Consider the following 14525-nt stretch of genomic DNA (forward strand, 5'->3'; position numbering starts at 1 on the left):
AGTGATTGATGGGTGGGCATTTTATATGGGACACCCTGTATTATTTAAAAGAGACATAGGAACACTGTTACATACAATACAACAGCTTTCATCTATTTATTTCTGAGTACAATTTCTTGCTTTTACTTTTGTTCAGAATTTTCCTTTTGTCTATTTTGAAGTAAATAACAATAATAGTATTCAAAATTTCATATAATCAATATTTAAGTAAATGCTTAAACTAGGGAGTTGTTTGAAAATGTATAAAAACAACTACCTAATTGAGTGAAAAAAGTGCTGAAAATGATGCCTTCCTGGTTTGGCAGATTATAGTTATCGGTTTGAGGGTGAAATGCTCATCATCATTAGTTATAATGGAATAATTAAAACAATGCACATAAAAATACTTACAAAGTATTAAAAAAAAACCATTACATAACAGCAAAACAAATAATAAAATTTTGATGTGAGGAGCAGAAATGGAAAGAAAGGTTTATCTCATGAAGTATCTAGATGATTTGCATCTTTTTCAACTTCCCTTATTTAGATTATAAGATTAAGATTTTATCTTGAGGGAAGATTTTATATTAAGAAGTGAATTAACAATATTTCTTAAGTTGTAATAATTTTCATTTAATAGAAAAACTTAGGAAAATTTGTAAGATTTTTAAAATTCTTTAAATAAAGTATAATTTAGATATTACACTTTCTCTATCATTGTTAACCATCTCAATTCAACAACTACACAAATAAATATGCATAAGTATGCTGCCTCCTTATTTTTAAAACGAATTGTCTTCTTAACAGATGTACAAGTTACATCTTTAGATTATATCTTTGTTGAAGGTCATACTTTATATGTATGTATATATAATACAAGGCGGCCTTCGTGGCATGAGTGGTGGCATCTTGGCCTTTCGTCCAGAGGTCCCAGGTTCAAATCCCGGTCAGACATGCCATTTTCATAGGCTACTTGTCATTCATCTCATCTTCTGAAGCAATACCTAACGGTGGTCCCGGGGGAAAAAATATATAGTATAAGAGTGTATCAAACTTTCTCCTGGGACATCCATAACCTATTCTAGCCATGATAATAATGCAAAAAATTTATAAAAACATGTCCTAAAACTACTTTGTTTGAAAGTTATGGCTAGTGAAAGGTTTTGCTTGGAATTCAGCTATCCTGGTGAAATAAGATTGTACTGAAATTTTTAGGATGTTAATTAAGGAACAGAATTTGTGATTTCTTATAGTTTATGACCAGAAAAATCGAATAAATAGGTTCCAGAACTGTATTTGCAGTAGTTTTTCAGAAATCTGTGGTGAAAACCAATAAATTGGGGTAAAAAACCCAGTTTTTTATGTTTGACATACAGTAACTTTGTTGAATGGGTAATTAACACATAAAACTTTTAAAGAAAACTTGTAGAGAATTTAATCCTGAACAAAATGGTGTTAAGATGAGTTGAATAAAACAAAGCAAATTTAGAACAATTTGAATTTTATTTAGAAACAGTACAGTAGACCTAAGTGCATTATAAGTACAAAGTTTATAATAGATGCTGAAAAATTAGCCCACATTTTCAACACATTTTTTAGCATGTTTCTGCATTGCGTTTTTAGGTTCTTCAGGGCTGTCCTTAAGTTGCTCAGCCACATCCATAATGCATACAATTAATCCTCAAGAGAATGTATTTATGCTTTGTATACAATATTTTTCATACATCCTCAGACATAAAAATCTAAAGATGTTAGATGTTGGTGGTCAGGAATGTGGACCTCCACTTTAACAAAGTTACTGTACGTCAAACATAAAAAACTGGGTTTTTTATCCCAATTTATGGTTTTCACCTTAGATTTCTCAAAAACTACTGCAAATACAGTTCTGCGATCTATTTTATTTGATTTTTCAGGTCAAAAACCATAAAATTCCTTAATTCTGTTCCTAAATTAACAACCTAAAAATTTCAGTATAATCTTATTTCACCGGAGTAGCAGAAATCAGAGTGAAATCTTTCACTAGTCGTAATGCATGAATGAAGCATTTTAGGACATATGTTTATATAAATCTTTTCCATTATTTCAGGAGTAGAATGGGTTATGAAAGTCCCAGGAGAACTTCATGATACACTCTGTATAACACATGAAGAGATGGAAAGAATTTCAAGACATGTTCTAAAAGTGAAAATAAGGAAGAAAATCATACACACAAAATTTAAACAGATCATATAATGCTTTCTTTTTGTTTTACAGTTAATGAACAATTTTTCCCAAATTTCTGCTCCATGCCACTTGGATTCAAACTGATGCTAGTCTTTTGGATCAGTTTGGCATACTGCTGATTCATTTCATGCTATGTGGAACGACTATAAATGCAGAAGCCTACTGTGAAACTCTATGTAAGTATGGCGTCATTCAAAATCGGTGATGCAGGCAGCTGACCGACACTGCATCGCCTGCTGCATGAAAATGCACGTCCACATGTTGCAGGTCCGAAACGTGATTTACTGAGAACATTTGAATGGGAAATTTATAATCACCCACCTTATAGTCCACACTTAACTTCTTCTGATAACCATTTGTTTGAGAAATTGAAAGAATTTTTGAGTGGTAAGCAACTCGTGGGTGACGAACTTAAAAATGCTGTTATCATTGGTTAAATGGACTGGCAGCAGAAGAATATGACAAGGGTATATTGAAGCTGGTGCATCATTATGATAAATGTGTTTATTCATGTGACGATTATATACAGAAGTAGTATAAAATATATATAGTTTAAGAGAAATAAAAAATGTTTATAAAGTTTTCAAAATAATTTTTTTTTAAATGAAACGGTCTTTACTTTAGAGATAATCTCTCATAATTATGTTCCAGCACTTTTGGAAATATTATTTCCCATTTTCAGGAACATATGATGATCAAGTATACTTTACAAATCACTTAGTTCTGAACACGCACCTCACACGTAAACTTGGCGGGAGATGCTACAACAATAGCATCTCCCACCAAGTGTGAAGTGCATGCGGTAATTCGATTTCTTCAGGCTGAAGGGTGTAATACAGCTGAAATTCATCGACAAATAAGTAATCTGTACAGTGAAACTTCAATGAGTGACAGCAAAGTGCAAAAATGGAGCAGGAACTTTAAAGCAGGACATACAGATGTTCATGATGCAGGTGGTCAGGGAAGGAAGCGGCGAGTGTCAACCAATGATCTCGTTGAGCGAGTGGATGAGGCAATTCGAGAAAATTGACGGTTCACAATTTCTGTATTGAGTGATTAGTTTCCTGAAATTTCAAGGTCAGCTCTCTACACCATTGTGACTTCAGTACCGCAAACTGTGTGCGAGATGGGTTCCCAAGATGCTGTCCGACCATCACAAAACAATGAGAATGGACGCCTCCCTAATGTTTCTCCAGCGCTACCACAATGAAGGAGAAGATTTTTTGAACAAAATTGTCAAAGGCGACGAGACATGAGTCCATTTCGAAATTGAAGAAACAAAAGAACAATCCAAACAGTGGATGCATTCTCATTCTCCCAGTAAACCAAAGAAGTTCAAGCGAACCCTCTCCAACAGAAAGCGTATGGCTACTGTGTTCTGGGACCAGAATGGAGTTCTCTTGGTGGAATTCATGGAACGTGGCACGACCATCACTGCAGCCTCATACTGCGTGACTCTTCAACGTCTACGAAGGGCAATTCAGAATAAGTGGAGAGGAATGTTGTCATCAGGCATTGTCTTTCTCCATGACAATGCTCGGCCACACACTGCAGCTGTAACAAAGAAGCTCCTGCAGTGTTTTCATTGGGAAGTGTTTGATCACCCACCACACAGCCAGACTTAGCTCCATCAGATTTTCACCTCTTTGCTCACATGAAACGCTGACTAGGAGGACAACATTTTGGCACAGACATCGAGTTGCAGACCAGCGTAGAAACATGGCTGAAAACACAGGCGGCTCCGTTCTATAACGAGGATATTGGAAAGTTGGTACCGCGCTACGACAAATGTCTAAATCGGAGCGGTGAGTATGTAGAGAAATAGCGTAACTATGTAAGTACTTGTTACAATTAAAAAATTTTTTATTTTCACTGTGGTTTTAATTTTGTGACCGATCATCGAACCTTGAAAAAAAAATAACCCTCATATTCAAAATCGCAGTTTATGCATTTTATACTGTATACTCCCTGTTTATCTAAATTAATTTTACTATTATGTTTTATTGTTTTGGAAGGATGTATATCATTAATATAATTTATTATTCTGTTATTCATTGTGTATGTTGTTTTTAAGTCGAATAATTTAAAGATTTCATTGAATTTCTTGTAATATTCTATTCTAACATATTCATTTCCATTAGTATTATTTATTAGCTTTATTTTATCTTTTATATATATTTTATTTTTTATTTCAGTATATACTTTATTATTAGGTTTTCGTTTATCAATTAATATTTAATGTTATTTAATTCATTGTTTAATTTTATATTATCAAGTTTTAAATATTTTATTGTTCTATAAATTAATGAATTAGAAGTTACTATTTTATGATTCCAAGGATGTAACGAATTATTTTCTATAGTAGGTTTCCTATATATGTAAATATCAAAATTATTATTATTATTATTATAATTTACATTAATTTTCATAATAGAAAAAAAATTAATACTATCGTTATTTTCTTGACTAAAGTAAATTTAATGCTATTAAATAAAAATTTCATTTCTTCGATTAATTTACCTTCTTCATCTTTTACATGTCTTCTGATAATATATGATTCGTCTATGAAAGTACTATTATCGTCTATGAACCTATTGTATAATAATATTTGGTGTTAATTAAATATGTCAGGTAGAGTAGTATTTTCTAATTTATCCATGAAAATGTTAGCCAAAATAGCTGAAAGGGGTAATCCCATAGAGAGACCTTTTTCCTGTTAGTAAGTAGTAAGTGTCCTGTTAGTAAGTATGGTAACCATAGAATCATATGCTTTCAAAAATGAAAAAAAGATTAGTGTTTGAACACTGCTTTTTAAAAATGTTCAGTTTTCAAATTAAGAATATTCCGTCATAATTTTTTGTCATAAATATACTAGCATTACACTGTACATATCAAAAAAGATTCTTTAATTGAATTCTGAGTTTGAAATCTTGGCTTTAATAATTCAATGTTTTATCACAACTTGTTATTTTCACTAAATGCTTACTTCAATAGTTCAATGATACAAATGGTTCAATCATTTTAAACAGAACATCTAATGATGAAGATCCCAAACTTAAGTGACCTATATCAATAAACAAAGAAAACATTGATAAAATTCATGTTATGTTATTGGTGATTTTCACCAATTCACTGTGTAATTAAGACTGCTATTAAAATATAACTACTATTGCCCCTCACGAACTCTGCTCTCTGCAGTCAGCTCTAGCAGACTTTATTTTGTTTCTCAAACTAAAAATAACCTTGAAAGAACATTGTTTTCAAACTACAAATGAGACTCAGGAAAATACAACAGCTTCATGCCATTCACTAAAATGCATTCCAGAAAATGCTCCAAAAGTGGAAGAAATGTTGAGAATGTATTGCCAGCACTATAAGCCTATATAGTGTTTAGAAGGGAACAAGTGTTTATTAGACAAGTTTGGTATTTTTTTAAACACTGCTTATATATACCTTATGTGTATGTGTGTGTATATACATATTATATATCACATTAATTTTCAAGAATTGATTTTAATGGGATCCTATATCTTTAGCTGGTATTGAATTCTATAATTACATTATGTACAATTCTTTTGAAAATTCTTTACTTTATATTGTTCTCGTAAACAAAGTTCATGAAAACCTTTTTCATAATACTATTCAAACAATTTTTTCAACGGAGAACAATCTAAAATAAATTTTTAAAAGAATTATATATATATATATATATATATATATATATATATATATATAATATATACAATGCAATTATAAAATTCAATACTAAATGAAAATGTGAGGACCCGCAAAAATTGATTCTTGGAAATTAATATGGTAAGCTTAATTCATCTAATTACTTACTGCATTTTGGTGATTTATATTTAAATATATACAAAGTCTGTAAATAAAGTAAAGAGAATGGTCCAGAAAAACTTTTTATTTACAACCCAATTATATATCACCTACGAAATATTCCCTTGGGAAGCCACACAACGCTTTAAACAGTTTTCCCACTCTTCATAGAAGTGTTAGAACTCAGAAACCAGAGTATCCTTCAGATGGTTGGTTACATTTTTTAAAATGTTTTCTGCTGTTCCAAAGTGGCGTCATTTGAGGTGTTTTTTACTGTCGGGAATAGGAAAAAGTTCCAGGGACTCTATTCACCTGATTAGAGTCCCTGAAAGTTTTTCCTGTTCCCGTAGTTGAGGAACTGCAGAAATGTTTTTCTTTGCCAAAAATTCAATTAGAGAGTGCAGTACGACAAGGTGCATTGTCATGATGCAGCACCTGGGTTGTCACTCTTTTCTGCAGTCTTTCAAGAACCTCCTACATATTAACATATTGATTTACAGTTGTCCTATAGGCAAAAACTCCTTATGGACAATGCCATTACTATTCAAGAAACAAATTAGCATTGTTTTGATTTTTGATTTGCACATATTTGCTTTTTTGGGACATGGCGAGTTTGAAGTGCACCACTCCTTGTTCTGGCATTTTTTTTCTGGGTTGTACTCAAATATTCAAGATTCATAACCAGTAATAACATTTTTAAACCAATAAACACTATTAATCTGAAATTTCACAACAGTGAGCATTATAAGTATATGAAGAAGCTAAAAATCTGAATCACACACTACCTTTGATCAGGACGGAACCGTGTGTCAGTACTTGGTATATATTTTGACATTTCTTGATCTAATTCATTAAGTTCCATAGCAAACCTAGTGAACCCATAATACATTTCATAATCCTCAGGCATTGTTCCTGAAAAAGGGAATTCACACATATTGCAAATGTAATTTAAAAAGTATAAATTTTTTGTTGAACTTTTGACAACATAAACATACCTTAAGTTGAAATAATCAGTAATATTATATTACTATCATTAATAATACTACAGATGTTCTAAAATATTATTTAAAATAAAATACTTTTATTAGAATTTACTGTAAAACTTCTGTTTCTTAATGTTCAATTATTATTAAAAGTACAACATACATTGAATCTATTACATATTTTATGTAATTTATTAACTGTAAGTCAAGTAATTTGACACTTGACACAACATAAATTGTAGTAACTACAACCTAGAGCTGTGGATATTACTATAAATCAGGACTAAAACTTTATCAATGTATTAACCCACTGACTAACTTCAACAAGCTACACTTGCACTATGTGTGTCTTTGAATATTTTGACATGCAATGTTATCTCATGCATTACATTACTTATTAATAGTTTTTTAAATGTCCAGTGTATGTCATGCAAGTTCATTTTCTTTATACATCATATTTTCCAGATTGCTAAAAGATATCTTCTTCGATGTACACTGTGAATAATATCACATAAAACATGGTTTTAAAAATTTATTTTTTTTGTATCGTATTTTATTATGCAGTTTTATCAAAAGAAGAATACCGTGCAAATTTAAATTATCTATACTAGTAGGACTATGATTAAATAGAAAAAAAATTATTCAGACATATATCTTATTTGATTACTTAGTTATTATTTTTTAATTTTTATTCCTACTATCCCTCCTCTATGAATCATGAGACCTTGCTGTTGGTGAGGGGGCTTGAGTGCTCAGGGATACAGAGTAGCTGGACCGAAGGTGCAACCATATCGGAGAGATATCTGTTGAGAGGCAGACTAAGGAATGATTCCTGAAAGAGGGCAGCAGCTCTTTCAGTTAATGTTAGGGGCGTGAGTCAGAATGACTTAAACGGCCATATCAACATCACTCAGTCCTCCGAGTACTGCGCAGCTGAAAGCAATGGAAAACTACAGCTGCTTTCTTTCCAAGAAAATGTGGCTCTCTGCATTTTCATATAGCAATGATGGAGGCGCCTTCCTTGGTAAAATATTCCGGAGGTAAACTAGTCCCCCGCTCGGATCTCCGGGTGGGGACTACTAAGGAAGGGGTCACCAGAAAATTGAAAAATAACATTCTACGAGTCGGAGCGTGGAATGTTAGAAGTTTAAAAAAGGTTGGTAGGCTAGAAAATTTAAAAAGGGAAATGGATAGGATAAATGTAGATGTAGTGGGAATTAGTGAGGTTCGGTGGGAAGAGGAAGGCGACTTTTGGTCAGGTGATTTTAGATTAATTAACTCAGCTTCAAATAATGGGCAGGCAGGAGTAGGTTTCATAATGAACAAGAAGATAGGGAAGAGAGTAGAGTATTTCAAAACGCATAGCGATAGAATCATTGTAATAAGGATAAAATCAAAACCTAAACTGACAACGATTGTTAATATGCCTACAAGCACCCATGATGATGATGAGGTAGAGTGGGTATACGAAGAGATTGATGAAGCAATTAAACACGTAAAAGAAGATGAAAATTTAATAATGGTTGGAGATTGGAATGCAAGCATTGGAAAAGGCAAGGAAGGAAATATAGTGGGTGAATACGGGCTGGGCAAAAGGAATGAAAGAGGGGACCGACTTATAGAGTTTTGCACGAAGTATAATTTAGTAATTGCCAACACCCAATTTAAAAATCATAATAGAAGAATATACACTTGGAAAAAGCCAGGCGATACTGCAAGGTATCAGATGGATTATATCATGGTTAAGCAAAGATTTAGAAATCAACTCGTTGACTGCAAAACTTACCCTGGAGCAGACATTGATAGCGACCATAATTTGGTGATAATGAAATGTAGATTGGGGTTTAAATACCTGAAGAAAAGGTGTCAGATGAATCGGTGGAATTTTGGAAGCTTCAGGAAGAGGAGGTAAAGAAGATTTTTGAGGAGGACATCGCAAGAGGTCTGAGTAAAAAAGATAAGGTAGAAAATGTACAAGAAGAATGAGAGAATGTTAAAAAGGAAATTCTTAAATCAGCAGAAGCAAACTTAGGCGGAATAAAGAGAACTAGTAGAAAACCATGGGTTTCAGACGATATATTGCAGCTGATGGATGAACGTAGAAAACATAAGAATGCTAGTGATGAAGTAAGTAAAAGGAACTATCGGCAATTAAGAAATGCTATAAACAGGAAGTGCAAACTGGCGAAAGAAGAGTGGATTACAGAAAAGTGTTCAGAAGTGGAAAGAGAAATGAACATTGGTAAAATAGACGGAGCATACAGGAAAGTTAAGGAAAATTTTGGGGTACATAAATTAAAATCTAATAATGTGTTAAACAAAGATGGTATACCAATATATAATACGAAAGGTAAAGTTGATAGATGGGTGGAATATATTGAAGAGTTATACGGAGGAAATGAATTAGAAAATGGTGTTATACAGGAAGAAGAGGAAGTTGAGAAGGATGAAATGGGAGAAAAATTTTGAGATCTGAATTTAAGAGAGCATTAAAAGATTTAAATGGCAGAAATGCTCCTGGAATAGATGGAATACCTGTAGAATTACTGCGCAGTGCCGGTGCGATTGATAGATTATACAAACTGGTGCGTAATATTTATGAAAAAGGGGAATTTCTGTCAGACTTCAAAAAAAGTGTTATTGTAATGATACCAAAGAAAGCAGGGGCAGATAAATGTGAAGAATACAGAACAATTAGTTTAACTAGTCATGCATCAAAAATCTTAACTAGAATTTTATACAGAAGAATTGAGAGGAGAGTGGAAGAAGTGTTAGGAGAAGACCAATTTGGTTTCAGGAAAAGTATAGGGACAAGGGAAGCAATTTTAGTCCTCAGATTAATAGTAGAAGGAAGATTAAAGAAAAACAAACCAACATACTTGGTGTTTATAGACCTAGAAAAGGCATTCGATAACTGGAATAAAATGTAGACTGGAATAAAATGTTCAGCATTTTAAAAAAGTTAGGGTTCAAATACAGAGATAGAAGAACAATTGCTAACATGTACAGGAACCAAACAGCAACAGTAATAATTGAAGAACATAAGAAAGAAGCCGTAATAAGAAAGGGAGTCCGACAAGGATGTTCCCTATCTCCGTTACTTTTTAATCTTTACATGGATCTAGCAGTTATTGATGTTAAAGAACAATTTAGATTCGGAGTAATAGTACAAGGTGAAAAGATAAAGATGCTACGATTTGCTGATGATATAGTAATTCTAGCAGAGAATAAAAAGGATTTAGAAGAAACAATCAACGGCATAGATGAAGTCCTACGCAAGAACTATCGCATGAAAATAAACAAGAACAAAACAAAAGTAATGAAATGTAGTAGAAATAACAAAGATGGACCACTGAATGTGAAAATAGGAGGAGAAAAGATTATGGAGGTAGAAGAATTTTGTTATTTGGGAAGTAGAATTACTAAAGATGGACGAAGCAGGAGCGATATAAAATGCCTAATAGCACAAGCGAAACGAGCCTTCAGTAAGAAATATAATTTGTTTACATCAAAAATTAATTTAAATGTCAGGAAAAGATTTTTGAAAGTATATGTTTGGAGTGTCGCTTTATATGGAAGTGAAACTTGGACGATCGGAGTATCTGAGAAGAAAAAATTAGAAGCTTTTGAAATGTGGTGCTATAGGAGAATGTTAAAAATCAGATGGGTGGATAAAGTGACAAATGAAGAGGTATTGCGACAAATAGATGAAGAAAGAAGCATTTGGAAAAATATAGTTAAAAGAAGAGACAGACTTATAGGCCACATACTAAGGCATCCTGGAATAGTCGCTTTAATATTGGAAGGACAGGTAGAAGGGAAAAATTGTGTAGGCAGGCCACGTTTGGAGTATGTAAAACAAATTGTTGGGGATGTAGGATGTAGAGGGTATACTGAAATGAAACGACTAGCAATAGATAGGGAATCTTGGAGAGCTGCATCAAACCAGTCAAATGACTGAAGACAAAAAAAAAATAAAAAACATTAAAAAGGAGTCAAGAAAGACAGCTGAAAGTTGGATATGTTGTAAAACACAATCTATAATTTTTAGGTCAAAATTAAGTCAAAAAATGGAATTAGGTTGCTGTCTAGGAGGAAAGATTCATAACTTCATCTCCAAAGAGGCTAGGGCCTCAATCTACGGCTAAAAACCTTTCCTGGGACAAAACCAATGTATCCTGAAAATTTGAAAACAAATGGTCAGCTGGTTCTCGCGTGATGCTGCTGCAAACTAAGAACGGCCACAAATTTTTAATGTTACAGTAGTTGGGAAAAGTCAACATTGTCGAGTAAGAAGGGAAAAAAGAACTAATTCCAATCTGGCAACAAGTCAAAATACACTAAAATTATACGTATTTAAAATTGACATAAAAAACCAAGGGTATTGTTAAATAAAAATTTAGAAATTATCGTAATATCTGTTAAAACTAAACTTTAGCAGAAATATAATAGAAACTGAATGACATTTAATATATTTTAAGCAAATGAAAAGTAAATAACCAATTGTGCATTGTATATAGTTTATAAATATCAACAATGCAATTTCACACTTACCCTGTCTCCATATGCACTTTGCTGATGGTGCCACTCCACAGTAAAGAGCCTCACTCCATTTACCAAAAAGATTTCTCACAACTTTACCATCATCATCATTCATTATCATACCATGTACCTCATGCCTCTTTGCTGACCAATAACTAGCCTAAAACATTTAATATAGCAAATATTTAATATATTTTTATAGCAAATATTTAAATCCATGATGAACAATCTTCAAACATCTTAGAAAATCAAACACAGAATTTTATTCCATAACAATTTTCAACAATAAAAAAATTAAGAAAAATTTTATTTATATGAATCAATTACAATCAGAATTGAAAATCTGCGTAAAATGAAAAAGTAATTTGCATGTGAATAAAAAATAAAGCTGATTATATACAAATAAATATTAGTTGTACTTACATAAGCAATCTTGTAATTAAATTACATTATGGTAATAATCTTACCTTAAAAATAATTTTTATAAATATTAATATATTCATTCATAAGTACTTTAAAAAATGATAATGTAATTATTTACTGAATAAAACTAATTCACAAAAATACAACTTTTAATGCTAGTCTGTAAAATGTTTTAAAAACTGATCACAACCAGCAAACAAACAATTTCATTGTAAAAGTGTTAGTGAATTTCCTTATCACAAAAACAAAATGATATAAAAAAATGGTGAATATTACAAAACACCAAAAAACATTTACAGCGTGAAAGGTATGCCTTAAAAAACAATTTTCTGCCTCAAATCCAAAAAAACTGATGTACAGAGAAATTGAATACTATTAACTTCTCTAAAACACAATTCTTTGCTACAAATGCTGTGAAAAATATTTAATAAGTTGTGCAAAAACTGGAAATATTGTAAAAATTTACTTGCCATGAACTGCTTCAATTACAAAAAGCAAAATAATGCTACTCTAAATAGATGTTGCACTTAAAGCTTACTTTTTTTTCTAAACCTGTTTTTTATATTTTTAAACAACCCAGCAAGTGATTTTTGGTAATATTTTCAAAGTTTTTGCACAACTTAACTTATTAAATATTTTTTATTAACAATTTTTTAATTAACAAATCATAAATAAATATGTTGTAATAGTAGAATTTAATAACTTCTGAAAATGCAGGATCCCATGAAATGGAATTAATATGGTAAGTTCAACTTATCTATTTACTTTGTTTTAGTGGTTTATATTTCGTTTAATATTAAATTTTATTAGCACAATATAAAAAATTATATATATTTTTTTTGAAAATTCAAATAATTCATTAATATATTGACTACTGTGCTAATAAATTTTATTTAATATTAAATTTTATATAATATTACTTTATTATTGCGAAAATTGATTCTAGGAATTAATATGGGAAGTTTCTGTATTTTGGCAGTTTAAATTTCAGTTATTAAATATATATTAACATGTATTATTACTAATATTTATAAAAATGTTTTAATATTTTATTTTTGAGGAACACATAATTTTATAGTTATCATAATTTATTAATAAACATTAACTCTAATGTGCATTCTTTAGTTATTTATTTTATTTTCAACATTTTAGTTTAATTTTTACAAATAATAATAGCTGACATTATTCATTCAGAGTTTATGTGAAGATATTTATTTAATCTATTTGTCCAATATAACTTGTAACTTTACTTATTTGTATAGATGGAATGCTTCAAATGACTATATTCTTTAACAGGAAGCCAACATTAGTCCCATTTTTTAATTTCTCTTACCTTTACAACCTATATTTATCTTACTGTTGATTGAAAATATGAAACTATACAGTTACATCACTGTGATGTTAAAACACATAGTTTAATACAAAAATTTTCCACCTTTACGAAGGCCCAAAAAATTTTTTTTTAAATGATGACCCACTGAAAGCAACATTAAAAAATTTTAAAACTTACTTAAATGATAGAAAAAGCTTAGTTTTTAAATATATTTAAGCAGTCATTTTTTTATGCAGTTTATTAAAAACGTTACCCTACATATGCAACTGCATTACTCTGTGAAAGGTGAAAAACTGGATAATGTTTATGCACAATTTTCTATAGCTCCAACAGGCTTTCTTAAAACAAATCCACTGAAAAATAATGAAGAAAGGCACAACCTTTTATAACATTAAATTTTTGTCTTAAATGGAAAGTAAATTATAAGTATCCAAAAATAAGTTTTCTGTTTAGTAATATATACTATAGTATTTTTACTGTTATCCATAGCGACTTAATATGGTTGTTTTGATTCTAAGAATACAGTTTACACTTAACTTTTAGTTAAGTGTAGCTAGGATTAAAACCCTCAGAGCAACAAGATCAGTTACTGTTTTATCAATAACAATGTTTTTAGTTCTAGAACCTTATATGCATTCTCGGTCAACCTTCATCAGACAGCAGTTGCAAATTTTGCAAAGGATTATTAGCTACTTCTCTTGTAGCTCCTATTTACATTTTAACTATAAAAGCCATTGTTTATAGCTGGAAATTAATTTATTGCTTAACCTACTGTTACAATGCCACCAATATATTACACAATGGCAATTTCAAGATACTGCACTTTATTTACAGTAATTTCAGTGATAAATCAGCAATTCCAATGTAGTGTTTATAGAGTATGATGATTTGAAACTGAACAAGTTTTACACAGATAATAACTGACTTTATTGAGAAATGGCATGTACAACCACATAAATAAAAGGTAACTGCCATTTAAAATCAGAAGGTAAAAGCAAAATGGATCGTGTTTAAAATAGTCTATGTGGAAGATTATCTAGATAATTGTTTTTTTTTTTTTTTAAATATTCAAGCAAGGAATTAATGATGGATTGGGTGATTTTGTTCATATACTGACTCCTCATTAAATAATCAATAATGTGAATATCACAATGGTTTTTCATTATTTTATACTAGTATTAAAAAAAAATAAAACAACAAAATAGGAA

At 30.9% G+C, this 14525-nt stretch overlaps 1 protein-coding gene across 2 annotated transcripts in view; it reads right to left on the reverse strand.

Moving 5' to 3' along the window:
• LOC142334182 (oxysterol-binding protein-related protein 6-like) overlaps window positions 1–14525 on the reverse strand; it is a 149489-nt gene that overhangs the window by 9952 nt on the left and 125012 nt on the right. For both annotated transcript variants that reach the window (XM_075381993.1, XM_075381992.1), the window contains 2 exons: window positions 11574–11721; window positions 6822–6948 (listed from right to left, as the gene is read on the reverse strand). In XM_075381993.1, coding sequence (XP_075238108.1) covers window positions 6822–6948; window positions 11574–11721 — 275 coding nt within the window. The remainder of the gene's footprint in view (window positions 1–6821; window positions 6949–11573; window positions 11722–14525) is intronic.

This window comes from Lycorma delicatula, chromosome 1 (assembly GCF_047948215.1).
Source record: "Lycorma delicatula isolate Av1 chromosome 1, ASM4794821v1, whole genome shotgun sequence".
NCBI lineage: Eukaryota > Metazoa > Arthropoda > Insecta > Hemiptera > Fulgoridae > Lycorma > Lycorma delicatula.